At 35.7% G+C, this 25,254-nt stretch overlaps 2 protein-coding genes across 2 annotated transcripts in view; both read left to right on the top strand.

The window, feature by feature from the left end:
- The window catches only part of LOC140172596 (hyalin-like), a 72,646-nt gene extending 56,577 nt beyond the window's left edge, over window positions 1-16,069 (top strand). The window contains exons 25-29 of the mRNA XM_072195735.1: window positions 4,578-4,817; window positions 9,256-9,351; window positions 11,603-11,638; window positions 13,063-13,221; window positions 15,307-16,069. Coding sequence (XP_072051836.1) covers window positions 4,578-4,817; window positions 9,256-9,351; window positions 11,603-11,638; window positions 13,063-13,221; window positions 15,307-15,398 — 623 coding nt within the window. The 3' untranslated portion in view covers window positions 15,399-16,069. The remainder of the gene's footprint in view (window positions 1-4,577; window positions 4,818-9,255; window positions 9,352-11,602; window positions 11,639-13,062; window positions 13,222-15,306) is intronic.
- A 6,299-nt stretch (window positions 16,070-22,368) lies between these two features.
- The window catches only part of LOC140172595 (membrane frizzled-related protein-like), a 47,673-nt gene continuing 44,787 nt past the window's right edge, over window positions 22,369-25,254 (top strand). Inside the window, exon 1 of the mRNA XM_072195734.1 lies at window positions 22,369-22,486. Coding sequence (XP_072051835.1) covers window positions 22,408-22,486 — 79 coding nt within the window. The 5' untranslated portion in view covers window positions 22,369-22,407. The remainder of the gene's footprint in view (window positions 22,487-25,254) is intronic.

Genomic DNA, 25,254 nt, shown 5'->3' with positions numbered 1-25,254 from the left:
TTGAATCGAAGTGTTTAAGAATGAGAAAAATGGTGTTGTTTTTAGCTACTTTCGTCTCAAATAACACGGACGATACCATTATTTTTGGTATAAAGCAACTTGGCTTTGCCTCGTTGTTCTACTTGAAATAATGATATCACCCATCCAATAGATGCATGTACAACAGCGGCTAAAAACAATAGATTCCGATTTCCAAATGTACATATCGAACATACATGGAATCTATTCAAAATAGGTTCACCAGGTTCGCCGTCGCAAATAATAAAGGAGACAAGTAGAAAAAGTGATCCCGCCTGGGAATCGAACCCAGCACCTTAGGTTTACAAGACCTGTGCCTTAACCACTTGGCCACAGGAGATTCGTGATTAGGCTGATTGCAATTCGAACCTATAAACGGTCACTTACCAGGCGAGATCACTTTTTCTACTTGTCTCCTTTATTATTATAAACTGCTCAAATAAAGAAAGTCCGTAGTCATGTAACCCCTCCTACACCAAAACCTGATCTTGTTATGACAATTTGATTGATACGGTCATGTGCAGAATCTTGTTAGTTCCAATTTGATACCAAATTTGCTACCAAACACTCAAAAGTGACAATGATTGATACCAGCTTATGGCATTTGGTGCATTTTCAAAAGTTGCAAATCAAAACGAAGCACACGGTCGAAATTGCTTAGCGTGGCAATATGGTCAAGCTTGCTTGCCCACGATGGGCCCCTGTCGACTATCCCAAGTGCGCGCTTTATTCAATTGTTAATTTAAAACGCATGGATTGCTACAGTGCTTTACTAATGAATACTAGGGCACGATGCGATCGATATGACCTAGTGGTTGTTTCGGGTAGAGCTCTGTCATTCACCTCTACAGGTCCGCGTGGATCGGCGTGGTCCGTTTTTAATTTGCAACTTTTGAAAATGCATCAAATTTCATATACTGGTATCAATCTCTGTGAATTTAGAGTTTTCGGTAGTAAATTTGGTATCAAATGGCAGCTTCAGAATTTTTATCTGATCGTCGGCTTTTGCGGGCAACAGAATGCAGATTGGCTCACGATAGATGTCGTATTCCTCTATGTGGGCCTATTGATAATAAAATTACTTTGAATTCCTTGTAACAAGATGATAACTTACCTCTGTATACAGGGTTCGTCGCTGTGTTTGGAAAAGCTGTAGCCTTTAGCGCCGTATCAATATCTCAAAAAAGGGCACAACTGGCGAGAGTGTCTTCATATTTCCCTCATTAAAGCTTACGTCAGCGCCTATACTATACTAATATGGATACGTTGGTTACCCATTATCAAACATAAGCTGTGATTGGCGCTGCTTGAGATATCTCTTTCTATAATTCCAGCAAGCCGCAAATGACCGACCTCGTTACAAACTCTTAATCTGTTATCATGGTTATAAAGCATACAGATAAAAGACTAATTGGTTTAGCAGCTGGTCAGTACATAATCCGTCAGGGCACACAGCAGTTTGAATATGCAGTGAAATGCCCATTATTGATTAGGCGCGGATATTAAAAGCACGGCCCCTTTGCGTGTATAGAGTGCTTGCACGAAAGGTTATTAGTTCAAATCCTCCTCCAGACACGCTCCATAAGATATGCTGATGCACGGAGTACAAAGAATTACTTTGATCAATACCAGTTAAACAGGTGATTGGTGTCTGGAGGATGATTTAAACTTTTACGATCTTCCGTGCAAGCACACTATAGCAGAACATTATAAATAATAGAATGTTTGGAATTTAGTAAAAAAAACTACTAATTGCATTCTACATTATTTATTTATTTATTTCTTTATTTATTTATTTATTTATTTATTTATTTATTTATTTATTTTTTTTTATTTATTTATTTTTTTTTTTACTGACTTATTCATTTATTTGGAAGATTAGTAAGTAATTAGTAATATTCCATGATTCATCTGTTTATTATTGATTGTTGATAGCCATTTCACATATTGCAAGTGTAGGTGGAACGTCCAGATTTGAATAACATCGTACATTATAGTAAAGGACCAGCCTGTTGATTTCGTGACCAAATCATAGAACAAAAGTTTGAGAGTCATTTTGGGATCTTTGATTGATTCTGAATAAATTTAGCTTGGCCTCACCTCCTGAACTTCCGGGCATTCCGTGGAGGGGTCAATCAAGGCCACATGGGGTAATATATATCAAGTAATATATCAAAATACTTGTATGGTCATGAGGATTCCAAAAATGTATAGTTTGTTATGCGTCACACCTTTCAAGAGGGCGCTTTGATGAAAAATTTAAAAAGGTCAACGACCTTTTTGAATTCTGACCATAGTTAACAACGTCTGATTTTGGTAATTATGGTGTCTAATTATATGTTTTCTTGCATGGGAAATACAACTAAAGCAAATTAAAAAACTATACAAGGAACCGATGACCCGCTTTTGCAACATGGATGCCAAAATCATCCATATTGTAATTAGGAGGTCATCGGTTCCTTGCACAGTTTTTAAGTTACGTAGTTGTATTTCTCATACAAGAAAACATATAATTAGACACCAAAATCAGACGTTGTTAAGTATAGTCATAATTCAAAAAGGTCATTGACATTTGAACATTTTTTGTCATAGCGCCCTCTTGAAAAGTCTGCCACATAACAATCTATACATTTTTGAAATCCTCATGACCATACAAGTAATTTGCTATATCATTTGACATAATTGGAGCATTCTGAAAATTTGACCCCCATGTGACCTTGATTGACCCCTCCCTGGAATGCTCGGAAGTTTCAGGAGGTGAGCCCAAGCTAAATTTATCCAGAATCAATTAAAGATCCCAAAATGACTCTCAAACCTTTGTTCTATGATTTGCTTACGGGGTCTACAGGCTGGTCCTTTACTATTAGATAAATATCAGTATAGATTCATTCTATTCAGCAATATCAAGGACTACTATCAAACTTTTCACAGGAAATAGGTAGTTGGCTTAGTGGTAATGCATTGAGTTTCAGAACCGCGAGGTCACGGCTTCGATTCCCAGCTCTGCATACTTTTTTCAAAGCTGGGAAAAATATTAATTTCTGAACTACTAACTTATTTGGCGCGCACAGCGTCATCATCCCTATATCTTTGTGTCAAAAATTGCCGTGATAGTACGATGAATCCTCTCGTTTTTCAACAGCTACGCATGGCGATTTTGTTCGAGATATGCCGAGCGACTCAGGCTAAGCATACCATTTTACACACGATATGAGATTCCATAGAGCCTGCTACACAGTTTCTATTCTATATGTTTTTACAATTTGCGCATGATCAGTATCCCATATGATATTTCTATTACAAGAAAATTTGATTTGTTGTCAGGTAAATCCCAGGTTTTATTTTTAATACACTAACTGGGAATTAAATACACTAATTAGCGGGGACCGGTATTATGCTATGGATATATTTTACTGCATTTTATAAGTAACGATTTTGATCTTGAAAATAAAAATTGTAATATATTCAACTGTTTGAGAGTTCCAATTCTATAAAGGAACACATGTATTAGAAAATTTAATCACAAGTCATACAATACACACTATGCCACTTTCTTTATCTGCGTCAATAATAGAATATCGATTTCAATCGAATTGAATACATCGCTCCATTTTGAGTTTGTAGTTCACCACTGAGCGATCCAGCGATCGATTGCTAGCCAATCAGATAGAACACCTTTTCTTTCGTTCGGTGAAATGCCACTCGCCCGTCGCTCACCAACGGAGTATTAAGTTTATATTTATAATATAGGGTGTCGACACAGTGGCGCGCGATCTAAGCTATTCCTTTTCTGATGGCTGTGTCTCTTGCAGGCACACTCCCTCTGGAATCCAAACCAGGTTCCTGCCCATTACACCTCCCTTAAGATTGTCCAATATCAATGATTTTAGTGTCTAGTTATATGTTTTCTGACATGACAAATTCAACTAACAGCATAAAAATCCAAATGACCGCCTTGACCTTGAAAGTGCATAGGTCAATTTACTGTGTGTTTGAATGCAAAATCTTATAATTGCGTCTATGAGCTACCAGATTGTGGTGTACCCATTAAACAAACTTAGAATCAAGTAAAATTTGGCAGGTGAACTAGTGTTAACAACATGTTAAGACTATGTACAAAATTATTGGTCACTATGAAGGCTCATGATGCACCCTAATATTTACACCAAAACCAGGTTGTCCGATTTTATTAATTTTGGGAGCCATTTTGAAATCTCAAGGTCAAGGCGACCATTTGTCAACAAGAAGCCAATACCTGGGCTACTGCATCATTAGGCCAAGTTATAAATCATTGTGTTACCCTCAAATAATTTAAATGGTAGGATATCAGCCAGAAAATGAATAAGTTGACCAGAAAAAAATGTGAATGTGGTTTTCAGTATTTTCAAATACCAAATGATTGAAGAGGGAAAATATACCTCTTTTTTTTCAGAAATTTCAAACATTTGGGTCGTAATTCTTTTGTACTGCAACAGAGGAAGACAACACATAAAAAAGTTGCACTTTTGACAATATACTTTGCATGTTATATATTCTTATTATGTGTTTTGACATCATAGCTCCTGGTGCGCCCACCGTCACAAACTGTCCAAGTGACATCAATGAAAATCTTGGTGCTGGTCCTAGCCAACGAGTCACCTGGACAGAGCCTACAGGAAGAGACAACAGAGGAACAACCATTGTACCTTCCCAGACCCACCGTCCTGGATCCAATTTCCCTATTGGTGTAACCACAGTGACGTATACATTCATGGCTGGTGGCCAGGAGGCTAGGTGTACATTTACTGTCACTATCAGGGGTGAGTAAGATGTTGGCAAGATGGTGTCGTAAGCTGAATTCATTACCTTACCTTACCTATCCTTGTGCAATGTACTGTTAGTAGCATATAAACATCTCCAAAAAGTAACTACCCCCCTTAAATAATGGCGATTATTAAAAAAGGGGCTATCGTATTACATATCTGTAAAATGCGTTGAAAGCAGAATTTATTTTTGCGCATTTTGACACCTCATATGATACAATAGCCCGGAAAACAATAAAACGCCGGCCAATTTCATGTAGTAACCCAGCAAACACAAAACGTTTTCGACATCATTCGCAAAAGGTTATAAACGGTTGTCAGAAAACGTTTAAATGTCGGGTTATATAAAGGGTATATTCAGAGTATAAAATGTTTTCATAACCTTAAAAACATTTTTGATAATCTACTGCTCAGCAAACAAAAATGTTTTACAGAAAACGTTTAAATGTCGGGTTATATAAAGGGTATAAAAAGGTTTTAATAACATTCCAAAAACATTCATGAAAACTTTATACAAAACATTCTAAACAGAATGTTATTTTGGGGTTGAAAAAATATTTTGCGAAAAATGTTTGCCCAAAATATTTTCAATAACGTTTTAAAAACGTTTTTATGACCTTTTTATAACCCGACATTTAAATGTTATTAAAAGGTTTTGAAAAAAACATTTTAGAACATTTTGGTGTTTGCTGGATTCAAACATTTTAACATACATGTAATGTTATTTAAGTATTGACACAATATTTGGCAAAAATGTTTGTAAAAATAGTTTACAATAACAATTTTTGAAAACATTCATGGCTGGTGGCCAGGAGGCTAGGTGTACATTTACTGTCACTATCAGGGGTGAGTAAGATGTTGGCAAGATGTTGTCGTAAGCTGAATTCATTACCTTACCTTACCTATCCTTGTGCAATGTACTGTTAGTAGCATATAAACATCTCCAAAAAGTAACTACCCCCCCCCCCTTAAATAATGGCGATTATTCAAAAAGGGGCTATCGTATTACATATCTGTAAAATGCGTTGAAAGCAGAATTTATTTTTGCGCATTTTGACACCTCATATGATACAATAGCCCGGAAAACAATAAAACGCCGGCCAATTTCATGTAGTAACCCAGCAAACACAAAACGTTTTCGACATCATTCGCAAAAGGTTATAAAAGGTTGTCAGAAACGTTTAAATGTCGGGTTATATAAAGGGTATATTCAGAGTATAAAATGTTTTCATAACCTTAAAAACATTTTTGATAATCTACTGCTCAGCAAACAAAAATGTTTTACAGAAAACGTTTAAATGTCGGGTTATATAAAGGGTATAAAAAGGTTTTAATAACATTCCAAAAACATTCATGAAAACTTTATACAAAACATTCTAAACAGAATGTTATTTTTGGGTTGAAAAAATATTTTGCGAATAATGTTTGCCCAAAATATTTTCAATAACGTTTTAAAAACCTTTTATAACCCGACATTTAAATGTTATTAAAAGGTTTTGAAAAAAACATTTTTAGAACATTTTGGTGTTTGCTGGATTCAAACATGTTAACATACATGTAATGTTATTTAAGTATTGACACAATATTTGGCAAAAATGTTTGTAAAAATAGTTTACAATAACATTTTTTGAAAACATTTAAAAATATTGTCGTAGTGTGTTTTCATACAAAACGTTTTAAAACGTTATCATGACCTTTATATAACCCGACATTTTAATGTTATTAAAACGTTTTTACCTAAACCAAAAGCCAAAATATAACTTATTTAAAACGTTTTTAAAACGTTTTTTGTGTTTGCTGGGAAGGTCCAGATTTGAAAGTTGCACTTACAAGAATACAAAAACACTCAGATATCATTACACAGATTTCCTTTCATTATATTGAATACAAAAATCAATACAATTTACTGCAACTTTCAAATCTCGGGTTACATTGATTTATATGTACGTTGTGACGTTAATATTTAGTCAATTGCGACAAAAGAGGTGTCAAAATCTGCATAGATAAATTCTGCTTCCAACGCATTTTACAGATTGGTAATACAATCGCCCGTTTTTGAATAATGGTTATTATTTAAGGGGGTTAGTTACTTTTTGAGATGCTTATACGTTGCTTTCACACATGCACACCCTGGCTTCATTCCATGTCATCCGTCCATTCTGCTTTCTCTCTTTTTCCACTATTCATCGGGGGGAGTGAGTACTTGGTACAAATGACCATATGGGGACGTGCCACAAACATGGGTAGCATTTTTCAGCCTTTTGGTATATCAATGACGCCCCTTTTCCAGGCCAATTTTGGTATATGGGTGGGTCCTTTTTTCAAAATGTTCACTTTTTTTTGTTGGAAAATAGCCCAATTTTGCCTTAGTGTAGCCAACATTTTTGAATTGTCCCTAAAATTCAGAGGAAATTTGAAAAAATCCAGAAAATTTGTGTTAAATTCGGCCGAAAATAATTGTGAAATTTGGTGTATTAATGGGTCCAAGTTTCTTTAAAAATTGAATGCCTGAATACAAAACCCACCCAAGTCCATACTTTGCATGGTTTCTATACAATCCACCCTCTACGTGCATCTATTGAGCATGTGAAATCCAAAATTATAGTGCCCTCGCAAACAAGGCAAGATGGCTGATGTACTAAATTGAGGTGATAGCAACAGTGATGATGGAATGGATTTGGAACCGGACAGATAATATGATATCCTAATGAGTGAAATCGAAGTATGTTTAATTTTGAACCCTATGGGGTCATTTTGGGGTCATATACTCAAAATTACCCTTGCTCACCACCTTTTGTGGATTCAGCAGGTTCAAATTAGTAAAGATACCTAGGTTATCATCTGTTACAAGGGCCTACTCAAGACTCATCTGTTCCGGTTAACCATCACGGACTGGCTCGTTTAATTCATTGTTTGCTGGACTCACGCTGTTCTCTGATATGTTCTATTTTGATTTATTGTGTAATTTACTTATCTTGCTTATGTATAATATGCTTGCCTTTGTGGTAGGCCTGTGTCTTTTATATGATTGCCATTATGTCTTTTACTTTTGTATATATATTTTATATGCTTGCCAATATTGTTATCATTGTTGTAGCTTAAGATAGTACTTTTAAGATATTTTATATTTGTAGTTTAGTATATCATTGTAAGGCGCCTTGAGGTCAGTTCTGGCATAAGGCGCCCCATAAATGCGTTATTATTATTATTATTATTATTATTACTAACAAATGCCTTACGAAACCTGAATTATTGAAATTTTGTCTAAATAGTGACAAATGGTCCACAAATGGCTTCATTTCACTGATTTTCTAACTTTTTCCAAATATAATAATAATAAATAATAGTAATGAACATTTCTCATGCGCACAAATCTGCAAAAAGCATTTCATGGCGCAAAAAAAGCTCCAGACAACAGCAAATATATGAAAGCAAGAAAAAGGGTTGGTGTGGATATATAAGATATAATTGTAATTTTGAGCTTTGTAAGTGGATTTTATTTAAAATTCTTAATCATTTAGGAAAGTTCCTACAACCTTATTGGTTCTTAGCTGTGTTATATGACATGGTATAACACGGTTCAGCGTGTGCACATCAATGCGATGATGCTAAGGCGCATAAATGTAGGATTTAATTTGATAAAAATTCGATATACTTATGATTAATATTTTATTTGAATCGAAGTGTTTAAGAATGAGAAAAATGGTGTTGTTTTTAGCTACTTTCGTCTCAAATAACACGGACGACACCATTATTTTTGGTATAAAGCAACTTGGCTTTGCCTCGTTGTTCTACTTGAAATAATGATATCACCCATCCAATAGATGCATGTACAACAGCGGCTAAAAACAATAGATTCCGATTTCCAAATGTACATATCGAACATACATGGAATCTATTCAAAACCACTTGCCTGTGACAGGATTTTGAAAAGATTCCACGTATGTTCGATGCTACGTTTGGAAATGGCAATCTCTCTATTACCTTTATTATCTAAGTACTCATTAAGGGGGCATGCAGGATCACTCAAAGTGGGAAATTTTAGACATTGATTTGTATTATATCTTAAAGAACAATGAAGAAAATCGAATCGTTTTGTGTCTTTAGAACACAAATATGCAATTTTCGTCAATTTGGATATTTGGGTAAGTTGTTATGTTGGACCGAAAAAAATTGGCATCATGGAAAATCAAATTTGACGCTTTTTTCAAAAATGCCTAATTTTTGCAGCCATCCGCTGTGCTAGTTGGATTCCTTGCATCATTTCATTTCTGTAAATGTATACTTTTATATACTTACATCATTATTTTTTTAAAGATACAATACAAAAGATTGTCTATAATTTCCCACTTTGAGTGATCTTGCATGCCACCTTAAACAAAACTGAACCTCACTTGCATGGTCACAAGCGAAAATTGTTTGTTTTATTTGACAGTACAACCACCTAACCCATGCAGTAGTAATCCATGTCCAGCACCACGTACGTGTTACTACATTGAAAGCGCCTTTATCTGCCTCCCTGGTCTGGCTGGTAAGTACTACACTTAGTGCAAGGTGCTTGTTTGCCTCAATAATACTGTTAAGTTTCTAGTCTAGACTTGATCAAGTCCTCTTGACACTGAGCCCAGTAACCCAACTCCATATTTCAAGGTATCTGCCTGGTACTAAATACTAGACTTGATCGAGTTCTCTTGGCACTGACCCCAATATCCCAACTCCTTATGCCAAAGTATTGCCCTTAATATTGCCCTAAATATTAAATAGTAAAATTATTAGATTTGTTCTGAAAGTCCTCCTGATTCTGAGGCCAAATATCAAGGTAACAAGTTTCGTTATTCTAAAATTTCACAGGATGATTTCAATTGACTTTGGAATATCAAAGACAATTTAAAGTTAAATTTCTATTGGATGTCTAAATTGTCTTGGTTATGGAATAGGCTATTCCAGTTGCAATCCATACACCCCCTATGGAAGACATGACCTTAATCTCCTACACATGGAGTGTGAATTACAAATGTGGTTGCCTGAATGAATGATTCTATTAGAAATCTATACCCCTTGTATTGGAGATTAAGGTCATATCTTCTAAAGGGGGTGTATTATTTTCAATTTGAATGGCCCAATTTGATAGGATACAATCAGGCTAAAGGTAGATGTCAGTTGTGAAGTTGAGAGGCAGGAAAAGTAGGGAGATAAGAAATATAAGAAAAGTAGCATTATATAAAGGCTTATGACTTGACAACAAAGTGTGCTAGGGTTATATGGATTCCCAAAATTAAATGTTTGGCTACTCTAGGCAATTTGAAGATCATAAGGCCAAAAAAATAAAAAAAATTTAAAAACATTCCTTAAATATTCAAAGTATCAAGGACATTTTATATGTTGTTCACTCTCATTATTCATTAAATGCATCTTTATATAAAGTATTTCCATTTAAATTCAGTCCAAAAACGCGCACTCTTTTACCATATAATGTTCAAGCATTTGTCAATAAGCCTACTAGCCTACTAGCCTTTTCAAAATGGATGAAAAATGGAGGAAGAACCCAAATATTTGCCTTGAAAGGGCAACCAAACAACAAGCTGGTGTCACATAACAAATTGCTCAAAAAAGGACAATTTTAAAACCAATTTTAAAGGGGTGTGGTTTGATTTTTTTCATGTTCTGTTTTCTATCTTACATTGAGACCTACAATTTAAACAGTAATTATGTTTCCCAATTTTGAGTTGTATTGCTCCAGCAGTTTGATATGGGAAGCAAAAACGGGTAGAAAAAAGCCCCATAGGGTAGTACATATACTGCGTATCCTTTATTTATTTATTTTTTACAAGTTTGCACTTTATACTGGTTTGAATTATTAAATGTAGTACAATACATGTATTTGTATCCTCTGTGTTCTTTATAGTGTAAAGATACTTTCTGGGCGCATTATACTTCCGTTTGTGGTTAGGGCATCTTAATTTAATAGTTTGTCTCAAATCCCTTCCTAGTTGAAAACCTAATGCACAATGCGGTTTTTTTTATCTGTGGGATGAGCTTTTTGACAAGAATAGACTACCTTTTCATCTCTCAAAGGGAGTTTTGCTGTTGTCAAGGTGAAGGATTTTATTGAGATTTACGATTTAGGCTATTTTATTGTCTGATCATGTCAGACATGAGATTTTTGTGTGGTGGATTTGAGGGGGAAATAAAACAGCGGGAAAAAATTACTCAATCCAGTGGAAATAACGCACAAAAAGCGGACGATTTTATTAATTCAACGCACAAAAAGTGGACGATTTTACTAATTCACACGTGGGCTTTGAGATCAACTATATTAAAATAAAATGGCCTTGCCACAATCTAGCACATTTTTGGTCACACTATCTAAATGAAGCGTATCTCAGTTACTAGGGTAATAAGAAATATAGGAGTTTTCTTCTGATACCAAAATGCCAGTTTCGATTAAGAAATATGGCAGATGAGGCTGTCGACCGGGTCACACCCTTAGATGCTATTGTTGTACTAACCAAATCTTAACACAATATCCTGGTTTGATGAAAATGTAATGCAAATGGATTTGCTTACACATTTCTCCATAACAGATCCTTACCTAACTAAAATGAGGACTCATCTAATTTCTTCTGCCGGGGGTACATTTTGTTTTCTTCAACTAGCTTTCAAAAGTTTTATTTATCAAAATTGTCTTGTGTGGCCCTATTTGATCAGATAGTACTGAGTACGTTCTTTCTCCCTAACTATTGACTTATTTATTGATTTTTATATTTTTTGTTGCTTTTCAGGTGGCAGGAAAAGAAGAGACATAGAGGATGTAGAGAGTAAGTTGCATATTGTTGTTGTTGTAGTTGTTCATTTAGCCTCTTCCATAAAAAGGAAAAAGAAAAAACCCCATCCCGACCAACTGACCCCTGGAAGTGCGTCAGCCTGTAGAATAAGCTTATTTTGCCCATCACCTTAGCATGCAGTACCACCCCATGTGCATTACAAATATGTTACAATCAAAGTTTGCCAAGGGCAGAACAGAATAGATATAATTCAGAGGTTTACTTGTTTCCCCTGCATGTATGACCTACAAACAAATTTAATGATCATAACTCAATAAGGACAAAAAGCATTAGTTCGTGCTCATAACAAACGAAAAATTAAGTGTAGGTAAAGGTCATTATATTTTAAGAAGGAAGACCACACAAAATTATATAACTTTCAAATTTTTCAGCAACTGTTATTTTTTACAGTATGTTAGGCTAACATAGTACCGTAAACGTTCGCCTAATGGCGCTATAGGCTCCGTTAACATAACTGAAATTTTAGACACAAACTAAAAGTGCCCTCCCATAAAAAATCCCACCAGCAATAAGGGTACATACCTTTAGTTCTTGTTGGGATTTTTAGAGGAGGGAGCTCTCTATTTGTACATGAAATATACCCCAAGGCAACAAGCCCAGGTGCGCCATTAGGCGAACGTTTACGGTATTTGTCTTAGGCCTTAGATCAGAGCTTAGCAACCTCTTTGGGCGCAATTCCAGAATTAAGTCCACATTCCAAAATCGGTTTAGGGTTAGGTTATGGGTGGAATATATATTGCAATTACATCCCTCTTTCAAAGCCAAGTGCCATTTGCACAAAACCTTTTACAAAGGCTATTTAAAAATTCTGTTTAGGTAAAGGTGTATACCGTAAACGTTCGCCTAATGGTGCACCTGGGCTTTTTGCCTTGGGGTATATTTCATGTACAAATAGAGAGCTTCCTCCTCTAAAAATCCCAACAAGAACTAAAGGTATGTGCCCTTATTGCTGGTGGGATTTTTTATGGGAGGGCACTTTTAGTTTGTGTCTAAAATTCCAGTTATGTTAACGGAGCCTATAGCGCCATTAGGCGAACGTTTACGGTATATTTTAAGAAGGAAGACCACTCAAAATATACAACTTTTTAATTTTGCAGCAGCTTACCACTGTACAGTATGTTAGGCCAGCATAGTATTTGCCTTAGGTCTTAAGGGTTTGGCAACTTCTTTGAGGCAACTTCTTTGAGTGTAATTCCAGAATCTAGTTCACATTCTAAAATCAGTTTAGGGTTAGGTTTGGGCTGCACCTCTGGAAACCATGACGACCCAAATGCATATTTTTAAACTCTTTCTTTTCAGAAAAAAAATTCGATGCAACTTTTGACAACATAATTTTATTATGTTGTCAAAAGTTGCATTTTTAATAGAAAAATATCTGATTAGATATGTCATTTCAGGTATGCCGGAGGGGTTATCTCTATCGGCTGAGGAGAACCCTCTTATAGATGATGATTGTCCATGTGAAAATGGAGGAACATGTATGAAAGACCCATGGAATGGTGGAGGTAATTACTGTGTTTGTCCAGCAGGCTACTCAGGAATCCTATGTGAAAAAGGTGAGTGTAAATGTCCTGCAGGCTACTCAGGAATCCTAAGTGAAAAAGGTGAGTATAAATGTCCTGCAGGCTACTCAGGAATCCTATGTGAAAAAGGTGAGTGTAAAAGTCCTGCAGGTTACTCAGGAATCCTATGTGAAAAAGTTGAGTGTAAAAGTCCTGCAGGTTACTCAGGAATCCTATGTGAAAAAGGTGAGTGTAAATGTCCTGCAGGCTACTCAGGAATCCTAAATGAAAAAGGTGAGTATAAATGTCCTGCAGGCTACTCAGGAATCCTATGTGAAAAAGGTGAGTGTAAAAGTCCTGCAGGTTACTCAGGAATCCTATGTGAAAAAGGTGAGTGTAAAAGTCCTGCAGGTTACTCAGGAATCCTATGTGAAAAAGGTGAGTGTAAATGTCCTGCAGGCTACTCAGGAATCCTAAATGAAAAAGGTGAGTATAAATGTCCTGCAGGCTACTCAGGAATCCTATGTGAAAAAGGTGAGTGTAAAAGTCCTGCAGGTTACTCAGGAATCCTATGTGAAAAAGGTGAGTGTAAATGTCCTGCAGGCTACTCAGGAATCCTAAATGAAAAAGGTGAGTATAAATGTCCTGCAGGCTACTCAGGAATCCTATGTGAAAAAGGTGAGTGTAAAAGTCCTGCAGGTTACTCAGGAATCCTATGTGAAAAAGGTGAGTGTAAAAGTCCTGCAGGTTACTCAGGAATCCTATGTGAAAAAGGTGAGTGTAAATGTCCTGCAGGCTACTCAGGAATCCTAAATGAAAAAGGTGAGTATAAATGTCCTGCAGGCTACTCAGGAATCCTATGTGAAAAAGGTGAGTGTAAAAGTCCTGCAGGTTACTCAGGAATCCTATGTGAAAAAGGTGAGTGTAAAATTAATGTCCTGCAGGCTACTCAGGAATCCTAAGTGAAAAAGGTGAGTATAAATGTCCTGCAGGTTACTCAGGAATCCTATGTGAAAAAGGTGAGTGTAAAAGTCCTGCAGGTTACTCAGGAATCCTATGTGAAAAAGGTGAGTGTAAATGTCCTGCAGGTTACTCAGGAATCCTATGTGAAAAAGATGAGTGTAAAAGTCCTGCAGGTTACTCAGGAATCCTATGTGAAAAAGATGAGTGTAAATGTCCTGCAGGTTACTCAGGAATCCTATGTGAAAAAGATGAGTGTATGCCTCAAGTAAATGTGCAGTATCGGCTTTGTTCGTTACAGACAAATACTGTCTTTTACTTTGGGATCAGATCGAATCTTATTTATACGCCTCACAATTTACTGTACCTGGTATATTAATAAATTGCTTATTTGTAGGTTCTGCATTTTGTGAACATAGAATCATAAGTAACGAGGTACCTGTTTTGTTATTCATTTATAAATACTGCATTTTTATGTGGAAATTATAGTTTGATCAGCTCGTAATCAGCAGACCTTATAACATCGCGGATTAATATCAGCATATTTTATTTCGAAAATTGTGATATCTCGCCAGAAGTATCACAAATTATTAATTCAAGCCCTATACTTTGTCTACTTGCTTTAATACGCACATAATAAACCACACAGGTCAGTCATAGCACTCTTAACGTGGATCTGCTTTTCGTCGTAGTAGTAAAAGCTTAACAAATCTCGCCGATTACGAGCTGATTAAACTATAGAGTATTATTATATTATGCAGCCATGAAGTAGCTGTGTCTCCTATTCTTTTCAAAGTGGTTCTTTAAAACACCCAATTTAAATTAGTTTATTATGCATATCTTCAGCAACACGCTGTAACCCTCAGGAGTCTCCTTCAGTATTGTACCATCGTGGCTACGCATTATTAGCAAATGCCCCCTGTGAATATGGACTGCCATATTGAATTAAATCAGAATTGGTTAGTGCCGCTATTCTACATGGGTCCAGTTTACATGTGAAAAACATTGCAATTGGATTTTGACCTGCATGCTATAGAATTCTCTCTCAATTTGCGACTTTAATTCGCTAATTGAATGTTGCATAGGTCAAAGTCAATTTGACAGAATGTTTTGCAATTCTGTGTATATTGTTCTTAATTGTTACCATTTTTCATCCGACATTTTATGTTTTCTCAACAGATGGTGATGAGACAACAGTTAAAGTGGAGTACGGAGTGGAACTCGTCGGCGCTACAGACAAATTACATAAAAATAGTGACATAGAAATATGATATATGGTTAGGTTTTGGGTGCAGCAGAGTTGTAATATAGAAAATATTGGTCATCACTTTTTAAGTCATATGTCAAATGTCATTTTCAATTTTAAAAAGTACATAAATTCTGCTTCAAATTTTCTCAATGATATATAAAGAAAGACAAATCCTGTTCACAACAAATTGAAGCTGTCCATTTAAGAGCGTATGTACACTAGTGACATGTAAAGAAATTTGGAAATCCTATATTCCCCCTTGCAAAACAATCCCTGCTGATGGCCTAGGCCTGACCAATGACTCATAGTCATAGGAGTACTGTACATTGCTAATTGCAAGACTGGTTCATGGCAAATACATTATTAAAATAGTTGACTCTTGCAGAGTCTAATCTGAAAATCCATATGTGATGTTTCAATAATTTTACTACATCATAATTTGGATAAAGATAGGCTTACACAGGGGTACCCAGAACATTTCAACACTGGGGGCTCTGAGTAAATTCTGGGAGTTGATTAAAAGAAATGTGCATAATTTTGCATAACCAGGTAGCTGAATCCCCCAAAGTTACCCCATGTGCGTTCCATTATCAGCAAAACCAGACGAAACTCTCTGAAATGCCACTCAGTTATGATACTATAAAAGAATTTGTACAGGGTGAGTCAAAAAAAGTGCAATAGAGCAAAGAATCGATATTTTTCCCATTATTGAAAATGTTTATAAATGCCACACTCAAAAGTCACCTTCTGTGAAAATATGAAGTGAATCCCGACTACCGTTTAATTTTTATAAGTCCTTTTGCTGCGATACCCAATTTCATTATTTGTCCACGAGATACCATGTATTTTGAATGAGAGCACACAATGCGCGGTAAAGGCATTAGCACTGAAACTGACATCAACTTAAAAAGGTTGATTTTTGCGTTATTTTAATTTCTTTTTTTCTGTTCAAACAAACTTTCTAACATTACTTTAAGTCCTTCATACCTCACTCGACTTCAACTCCAGTATTTTAATCCCAATATGTCCAACTTACTGGATATTATGTAATTCACTCCACTTCAATTTGCGCGCATTTTATTTTGACAAAAACCTGCCTACAAATTTGTATGTTTTGATTGAGAATAAAAATCTTTCAAGTAAAGGTAAAATGAAAATAACAACAAATAATGTTTCGTTTCCTTAAAAAAGACCAAGGGCAATAACACTTTGGGTGCTCCATTTAATTTCAATGCCAATGAGGTTAAGAAAATGGCAGTTGTTCCAAATCTACCTTACACAGAGTGCGCTGACATTCAAATTTTAGATGTCTCTTGGACAAACATTAAAATTGGGTATCGCTATAAAATGTGTCATAAAAACAAAACGGTAAATGCTAATTCCTTTATTTCTTCACACAAGGTTGCTGATGAATATATCATATATAAAATGTTTTCAAACCTAAAAGGTTCAACTCGGTTCTTTGATAAAAATGGATTCTTTTCTCTATTGCACTTTTTTTGACTCACCCTGTATATACATTCAATGACTATGAAGATATATAAAATATGTTGTGTCATTGAATTATTTGGAAGGGATTTTGATGTGGTTTTTTTTTTAATTCTGTTGTTACTGTAGTAAATATTTTATATATTTGTGAGTTTTGTGTCTATACTGAGTATTTTAAGTGGGATATGGTATTTTACATTTTTTGATAGTTGACGTGTTATTTATCAGTCTGTATGTGTAGTAAATATAAACTGTATATTTCTGGAATTAAGAAAAGAAAATATAACATATAGCTCTTAATTTACTTCTAAAACTGTAGTAGTGTAGTCAGTATACAGTAGGGTTATCTTAAAGTATAAAGGACAAATGTATGCCCTTAAGATGAATGGTTGAAATCACTATTAATTGTTTAGAACAACTCAATCCCGTTGTAAATCCATGTGATATTTGAGTGAAATATTGTTTAAAGTGACAAACTTTGGTTGTTTAATAAATTAAGACAATATTTTTGTTTTCCAAATTTAAAATGAAAAATTAAATTTAGGTTGGTGCTATACATGTTCTTCTTTTTCTCTCACTGGTTGGTTTTGAAATAAATGTCTTTTACCTCTTCTAACTTATACATTTTGGTATAGAATATAGTTAAGGTAGCTCTTATTCTGTTATATATTTTTGTTTATTAATATTGTCACCATCAGATTGGTTATAAACCAAGGATTTAGCAATTAATCATTGTTAATTTCCATGAACATTTTTCAACTATAAGAATAAACCAGTACATATAATTGAATGTTTTTGGAGAAACCAACAAAATTATGTACTGAGATAATATTAAAGATTTTTAAACATACAATGGACTAAAACTAGCAGCCGGACTACTACGTCGTTTAAAGGTAGTACTAAAATACTAAAACATGAAGTCAAAATATTAGCAACATAATAGTCAACCTGGTGTAAGAGAATATAATTTTTGACTGTAACTTCTTCCAAATGAAGAACCAAACAAAATTGCTAAGGTATTGATTTACCTGTAAAACATAAAAATGCAAGCAAATTAGTTACCAACACTATAGGAATTCAATGTTTTACTACTTTGTTTGTATTATTTCTCTCTTTTCCAAACGTTGTTATAAACTGTTGTGTAAATAATGAGTAACAGTTGAGTCGGAAAGATGTTTTAAGCCAACTTATTATAAAGTTACTGTAAAACCAAACTTTTTTATACTAATTTGTAAAAGAGTAATGTTCTTGCCAGGGTGATTTTTTTCATGAGAACATATAATATGTAAATTTATATGAAAATAAAGAAACCATTCAAAATTACAGGTTCAGAATGATTTATTTGAGGCTTGTTTTTGGCTGATACATTCTCCATACCCCTACCATCACAACATTATAAACATACGATAGCAATAAAATTTAAATCTACAGAAGATGAGATACATCTACATGAGATAATAAATTGCCAATTTTATTTGATTCGCTTGAGTGGTTGCGAAGAAATTAACAATTACATAATGCGCGCATCGGTGCACTTCATTCCAAGTTTGATCAAAAGGTGTTTTTCTCATACTCGCTCACCGCTTCCTAAAGTTTGTGTATCTCATTAAATATTATAGTCTATTTTATAATCCGACGGTGTTATGTTATTCATGCTTTCACTGAAGAAGAATAACATTTTGTCCGAGAAAACTTTGATTTCTGCAATTGGAAGCTTTCCAACTTTAATTCTTTAGGTTGTGCAAATATGTTATATTTTAACTTTCCAAAGAACATTTGAGCCAAGAATGACAATGAACAAGTGCTTACAGCTTTACTTGTGATTTTTGATACCATGCAACATTAATGTTGAAGTTTTAAAAGATTTAAACTTTGCATTACAATATCTTGGAAATATTCCAAAAATATTAATGTATGTGAGAATTTTTTAAAGCCAGATGGAATTCTTTATGCAATATTCTTTATGCAACATTTATATCAACATTAATGAAAAAAAATTACCGAGCATCATCTTACATGCAAGCTTTGATTTTCAATATCGTGCAAGTCGGTCGTTCACCCGTATTATCATTCATTACGTGACTCTGCGTCGTTTACGCGCGGCATGGCGTAGTGCTGCGTTACCCGCGCGGTATCGCTGCGCTACGCGAGCGGCTTGGCATTAGATACGCCCGTACGACGCGCAAGGCTAGCTTAACAACTGACTCACTTTTTTGTTTACCAAGCATAGCAACGGACCACATTTTCACTGATTTTGAGGCCAATTCTTGACCGTTTTCAACCAAATAAAGTTTAAACACGTCCCCGTATATTCCTTGATCTCCCGTATGAATTTGGCGACATTTGGATCGAAACTGACGGAGCCTATACACGATACATACATAGATACATACAACATTCCCCTATTTATAGTAAGATTACAACATGATTTATATCACTCATACATAAATTCTAGACAGTTCATTGGTTGATTACCATTTATCATTTTTACCATCACCCTCTCCGTGTGATAGTCTTTACCATCATGTGTTCTGCCGTAGTGCGCCTGCGCTAAGCCGTGCGCTGACTCTTGGACTCGCCGATTTAGTTACGGGGTGGACCCCAAAGTGTGAAGTATATCACAGCAAAATATGGTGTTATGTTGATGAAAAAATGTTTTTCCTGCCTTAAATAGTATTTTAGTAATAGAATTTATGCATGAGTGATATAAAACAAATATTAACTGTCTTAAATTCGTGTAATGGTCCAAATATAATCACTCGGTGAAAGATGTATTGTTCCATTCCACTCGCCGTTCCGGCTCGTGGAATGGAACAATCCATCTTTCACCTCGTGATTACATTTCGACCATCACACTCATAGACAGTTAATATTTGTATAATAACGTATGAATTTACAATTTTACATGATAATAACACATTTTTAATTTTTTCCACATTATGGCCTTCGACCTCTCGTGAGAAGCATAGTGGTATAGAAAAACATTGAACCAATTCTAGTTTTATCATTTGAGGTGTAAGGATGCAAAAAAAACTTTGGTTCCGCTAATTAGCAAGACAAAATGCTAATTAAAATATCACTACACATCGCCATGTACTATTACATGTATGTAAGCCTATAGGGCTGATCCTCAAAAGGCAAAATGAGCAATTCGTCGAACATTTAACAGGATAAAAAATGACACTTGAGGGATTTCTATTTGTTAGGTATTTTACCATTCTAGCTCATTCTCATGAATCCCAAATTTGACAGTACAGACCGCAAGATGATTAACGTACCGGTTATTTTCAGCCCTGTATATCCTCTATGCCAATGTCTGTATCTTTTAGCTCGAATTTAAACCTTATTCGTTGAAATCTGTCAAGAAAATTAATAAAGACACAATGATTCAAAATCCCAAGGAAGAGGCAAATTCAAAAGTTGCAGTTTGGACAATTGGATGCTTTATAGATTTATACACAACTTTTGATTTCGTTCCTTTCTTGGGTTTTAGGTCACTGTTACTTTAATTCTCTACTGATTTCAACAAATAAGATCTTAAATCAGAGCTAGGTTTTAATTTTTACATATTTGCCTGTGTATAGGATATACAGGGTGAACATAACTGGTACCTAAATTTTTTTACGGTCTGTATTTTAGCAATTTCAAAAAGGTGAATAGGAAATAAAGATATTCCTTTGCTCATCTTATGATTCATTGTGACATCACACAGTAATCTGCACCAGAATCAGCATCTTTAAGAATTTTCTAGCACCCTTGCAGCAAAATAATACAAAATATCAACAACAAAATATCCACAAACCGTTAAAAACGTAAAAGAAGCCCAAAAGTTGAACAATGTTATGTCTTCGTCCTTTTTCAAACATGGTTCCATTATGACAACTCTTATTGTATTGAATAAAAATATCAGTACCGCAAAAGACAGTGACCGCGAAAGACGGTGACCGCGAAAGACGGGTGACCGCTGGTTGAATAAAATTCTGTCATTCCACCATGTATGTCATCGATAGAACTGCACTAAATCTGGCTCAGGATACGTGTTTGGGAGCTTTTGGGTGTCTTTCTTTCAGAGAACGAACAATCGGGTGTATAGTTTGTTTACCCATAAAACACAATTCAGAATTTCGCAATGCTGAGTCTGCCAAAATGTATGAATAATATTTGCTACGGTTGACCGGCTTTACAGTTTCGACTACAGGGAAGCTAAAGGGAATTTCCTAAACCTTGTAGTATAAATTGCCATTTCTCTTTTTGATAGAAAAATCCCATACTATATTGTTGTGTAATTGTTTTTATAAAAAGCAACTTTTTTCATAATTGGTAATTTTTTAACTATTATTCTATTTTCTATAGTACTAGTATTTAAAAAGCACATGCTACATTTATTTTACTATCCTATTTGTTTTTTCTTTATCGAGAACCCTGGATAATCATTATAGTTGTAAACAAGTTTGAAAACATAGTCCGTTTTTTAGTCATCGATTAACTTAAGTGAGAAATGTTTAAATTGAGCAAATTGTTCACTAATCTGCACTAAATGAGTGTTGCGGGCCGCTATCTGGAAAAAAAGGTAGATTAGGCCTACATGTATTATCGATAATTTTGTGACTCGTGAAACAAATGGCGGACTGATATTAATCTAAGCAGTAATGCGATAATGCCTTTAATGTAAAACAATCTTCGTTGAGCTTCTGAGGCCATGGCGGAGGAAATCGTGTGGTATATTAATTGAAGCATTCTATACTCGTAATCAACTTTGACGACTAAGGTAAGACATTATTATTATTCTTGTCATTATGTTCATACACTATCATTAAATAACACTGATATCTCAAATTTAAGAGATACCTAAGTAAGTAATTCAACCGTAGTGGAAAGATAAAAAAAGTAATTCAACCGTATTGGTTGAAGGTGTACGGGGATATATGCAGTTTTGGGGGACTTTTTCGGCATGTTTGGTATACCGATGTGGGTTTTTAATAGAGCAATACCCCCAATTCATCGAATTTTGGAAAATGCGCCCTTTAGAGCACCCAATTTGGGGGCCAATTTAGGTGTTTTTGTGAAACATTGGTATACTGATGGGCAGCAAAAGGTAGGTATAGAAAGTCATCAGAAGACCAGCCCCGGTCAATTTTGTCTATTTACCTTGTATGCAGTGGGGGTGGAGGCACGTGCCCCCCTCCCCCAATCGATCTGAAAATTTAGAAAATCCCATAGGAAAATGGACGAAAATGGCTTGTGCCCCCCCCATATCAGACTAGGTGCTTCGCAATCATGCCCCCCCCCAATATGATATATGATTGATGACCCACGCTACGCCACTGCTTGTATGATATGTAGTGGTCTGTTTAGCTCGTGTATAGGATAATTTGCTTTTGCATGCTTGCTCTAGGGTTTGTAATTTATTTGTAGATGTAAAATGTTTTTAAGATTGTATATACTCTGCATTTGCTATATGCGCTATATAAATTATTTTTTATTTCTTTCTTTCTTTGAGCTTACAAAGTTTATTTAGCGATTTGTTTCCAATACACAGTACGATGTTGAGACTGCCAATGACAATAATTGTTGGCTTTCTGTTGTCTACCAGTCAATACCAGCTAGTTCAAGGACAAACTGGTATGTAATTTCTTTGTTAATATGTAATTTATTTCCTCGTTGTGTGCATTGAATCAATAGTTAGCCTCTCAGCCACGCGCAATTGGGAAATGGTGTTCACTTTATGTTTGAAGTCGATTCTAGACCAAAATTTTCCGAGGAACACGATCCCGGTGGGCCTTTTTTGAAAAAATGTGCCCAAAGTGCCCTTTTCCGGGGGTGCTCCCATTTTGGGGGTCAAAATTTGTTTTAAGTATTCTCTGGCCAAATATGGTATATTTGGTGTCTATTTATATGTTTTCGAGCATGGAAAATCTATTCTGATAGTTTTAAAAATAGCTGCCTTATGCTCAAAAATCCAAAATGGCGCCCAAAATGCCTTTTTCCGGGCGTGCTCCCATTTTGGGGGTCAAAATTTGTTTTTAAGCATACTCTGGCCAAATATGGTATATTTGGTGTCTATTTATATGTTTTGTAGCATGGAAAATCTATTCTGATAGTTTTTAAAATAGCTGCCTTATGCTCAAAAATCCAAAATGGCGCCCAAAATGCCTTTTTTCCGGGGTGCTCCCATTTTGGGGGTCAAAATTTGTTTTTAAGCATTCTTTGGCCAAATATGGTACATTTGGTGTCCCTTTATATGTTTTCGAGCATGACAAATCTATTCTGATAGTTTTTAAAATAAAAAATAGCGGCCTTATGCTCAAAAATCCAAAATGGCGTCTAAAATGCAATATTTGTCCAAATTGAAATATTTTCCCATGTAGGAACATTTTTAAAATGATTTTAGTACTTATTTGCATTGTGTGGGGTACAAAGATCACAATCAATCTATTTTCAAAATTCAAAATGGCTGCTGCATACCCAAAACTCAAATTGGCGGCCAAAACGATGTAATAATGTGGCCAAAAGAAAACAATGTTCCACAACTTTAGTGTCGAAAATTAAGTGTTAGTCTAAATATAATCATGTTGAACTGTGTTGGCAGCAGTTTATGAAAGCTCAAAATGGTTGCTATTGGCTTGAAATCATACTAGTAATGTCCGTCATAATGACTGTTTGTACTAGTATAATGATAATATTCTTAGGTTCAATTTGCATTTTCTCCTCTTCCACCATCTGTCTCACCTCATCTTCATTTGGAAGTGCCGAACCACGGTACCAAACGGGCATAAGAACATCATCCTCATCAAGTTCCCAGCCGTAGTATAGAGGATTATGTTGTTTGAACATACCAACCAGGCAATTAACCATACAGTTTACTACAAAGTTTGCACGTTGGATGTGGCATTTCATTGATTTACCGTCAAGGAAAAGCCTCTGAGACGGGGTTACCTTCCGCTTCTTTCCTTTCCACACATTCTCATTGCATAGCGACTATCCCCTGCCGTCCTTTCCTTCCTTGGCCTGTTGTAAACTATGTGAAGTATGAAGTCTGTAACTTCATTAACATTGGCTGCAGTTCCTTCAAGGCTAGACAGAAGTTCGAGGCTTTCTGGATTCTGTTGCATCTTGGTAAAGGCTCTCATTTTAGACCGGCCACAGAAAGGTTGCGTGAAGTCGCTGCCTGTTACTACATGAAAAGCAGGTAGGCTCTTGCAAATATCTCTTCCAAGAGATATCTCTTGCAAGATACCTAATATCATGGTACGTTATGCCTGCCCTTGACAGCCTGGTCCCTTGTACAGGTTCTTAGTAGCATTTTCTGCTACAAATAGCAACAGAATAAATACATCTGTGTCATCAGCTACCACACAAGCAAGTGTTATGTGTTGCAGTAGAATACACTGCGTGGAAAGCCAAACGAGGGTCAGCTTCTCTTTGATAGGAGAACAGCTCTGGGATTTGATTTCTCGTATTACTGACTCTGGTTCTGACGGAAGGCAAAAATACACATGACCCTTTGTGACAAAAACATCTCTTCCTAGAGTAGATTCATCGGATAAGATGAAATCAGCTAGAAGTTGCGTTAGCTGCAGTTTGTTGTATTCCTTTGTAAGGAAGTCATTCCATTCACTAAGCTCTGGTAATAATACGAGATCTCATCAGAGCTGTTTTCCTACGTAGTGTATTCTATTGCAACACATAATACTTGCGTGGAAGCTGATGACACAGATGTATTTATTCTGTTGCTATTTGTAGCAGAAAATGCTACTAAGAACCTGTATTTCAGACAATGGACCAGGCTGCCAAGAGCAGGCATAACGTACCATGATATGAAGTCTCTTGCAAATCACCTTGGAAGAGATATTTGCAAGAGCCTACCTGCTTTTCATGTAGTAACAGGCAGCGACTTCACGCAACCTTTCTATGGCCGTTCTAAAATGAGAGCCTTTACCAAGATACAAAAGAATCCAGAAAGCCTAGAACTTCTATCTAGCCTTGAAGGAACTGCAGCCAATGTTAATGAAGTGACAGTCTTCATACTTCACATAGTTTACAACAGGCCAAGGAGGAAAAAGACGGCAGGGATTGTCGCTATGCAATGAGAATGTGTGGAAAGGGAAAGAAGCGGAAGGTAACCCCGTCACAGAGGCTTCCCCCTGACGGTAAATCAATGAAATGCCACATCCAACGTGCAAACTTTGTAGTAAACTGTACGGTTAATTGCCTGGTTGGTATGTTCAAACAACAGAATCCTCTATACTACGGCTGGGAATTTGATGATGACGATGTTCTTAAGCCCGCTTGGTACCGTGGTTCGGCACTTCCAAATGAAGATGGGGTGACGTGAGATAGATGGTGGAAGAGGAGGAAGGGGATGAACCTCCAGAAGCTGCAGTCATGCC

The sequence above is a fragment of the Amphiura filiformis genome, chromosome 16 (genome assembly GCF_039555335.1).
Source record: "Amphiura filiformis chromosome 16, Afil_fr2py, whole genome shotgun sequence".
NCBI lineage: Eukaryota > Metazoa > Echinodermata > Ophiuroidea > Amphilepidida > Amphiuridae > Amphiura > Amphiura filiformis.
Note: the sequence above shows the minus strand (reverse complement) of the source record. Positions and strands in the feature narration are given on the sequence as shown.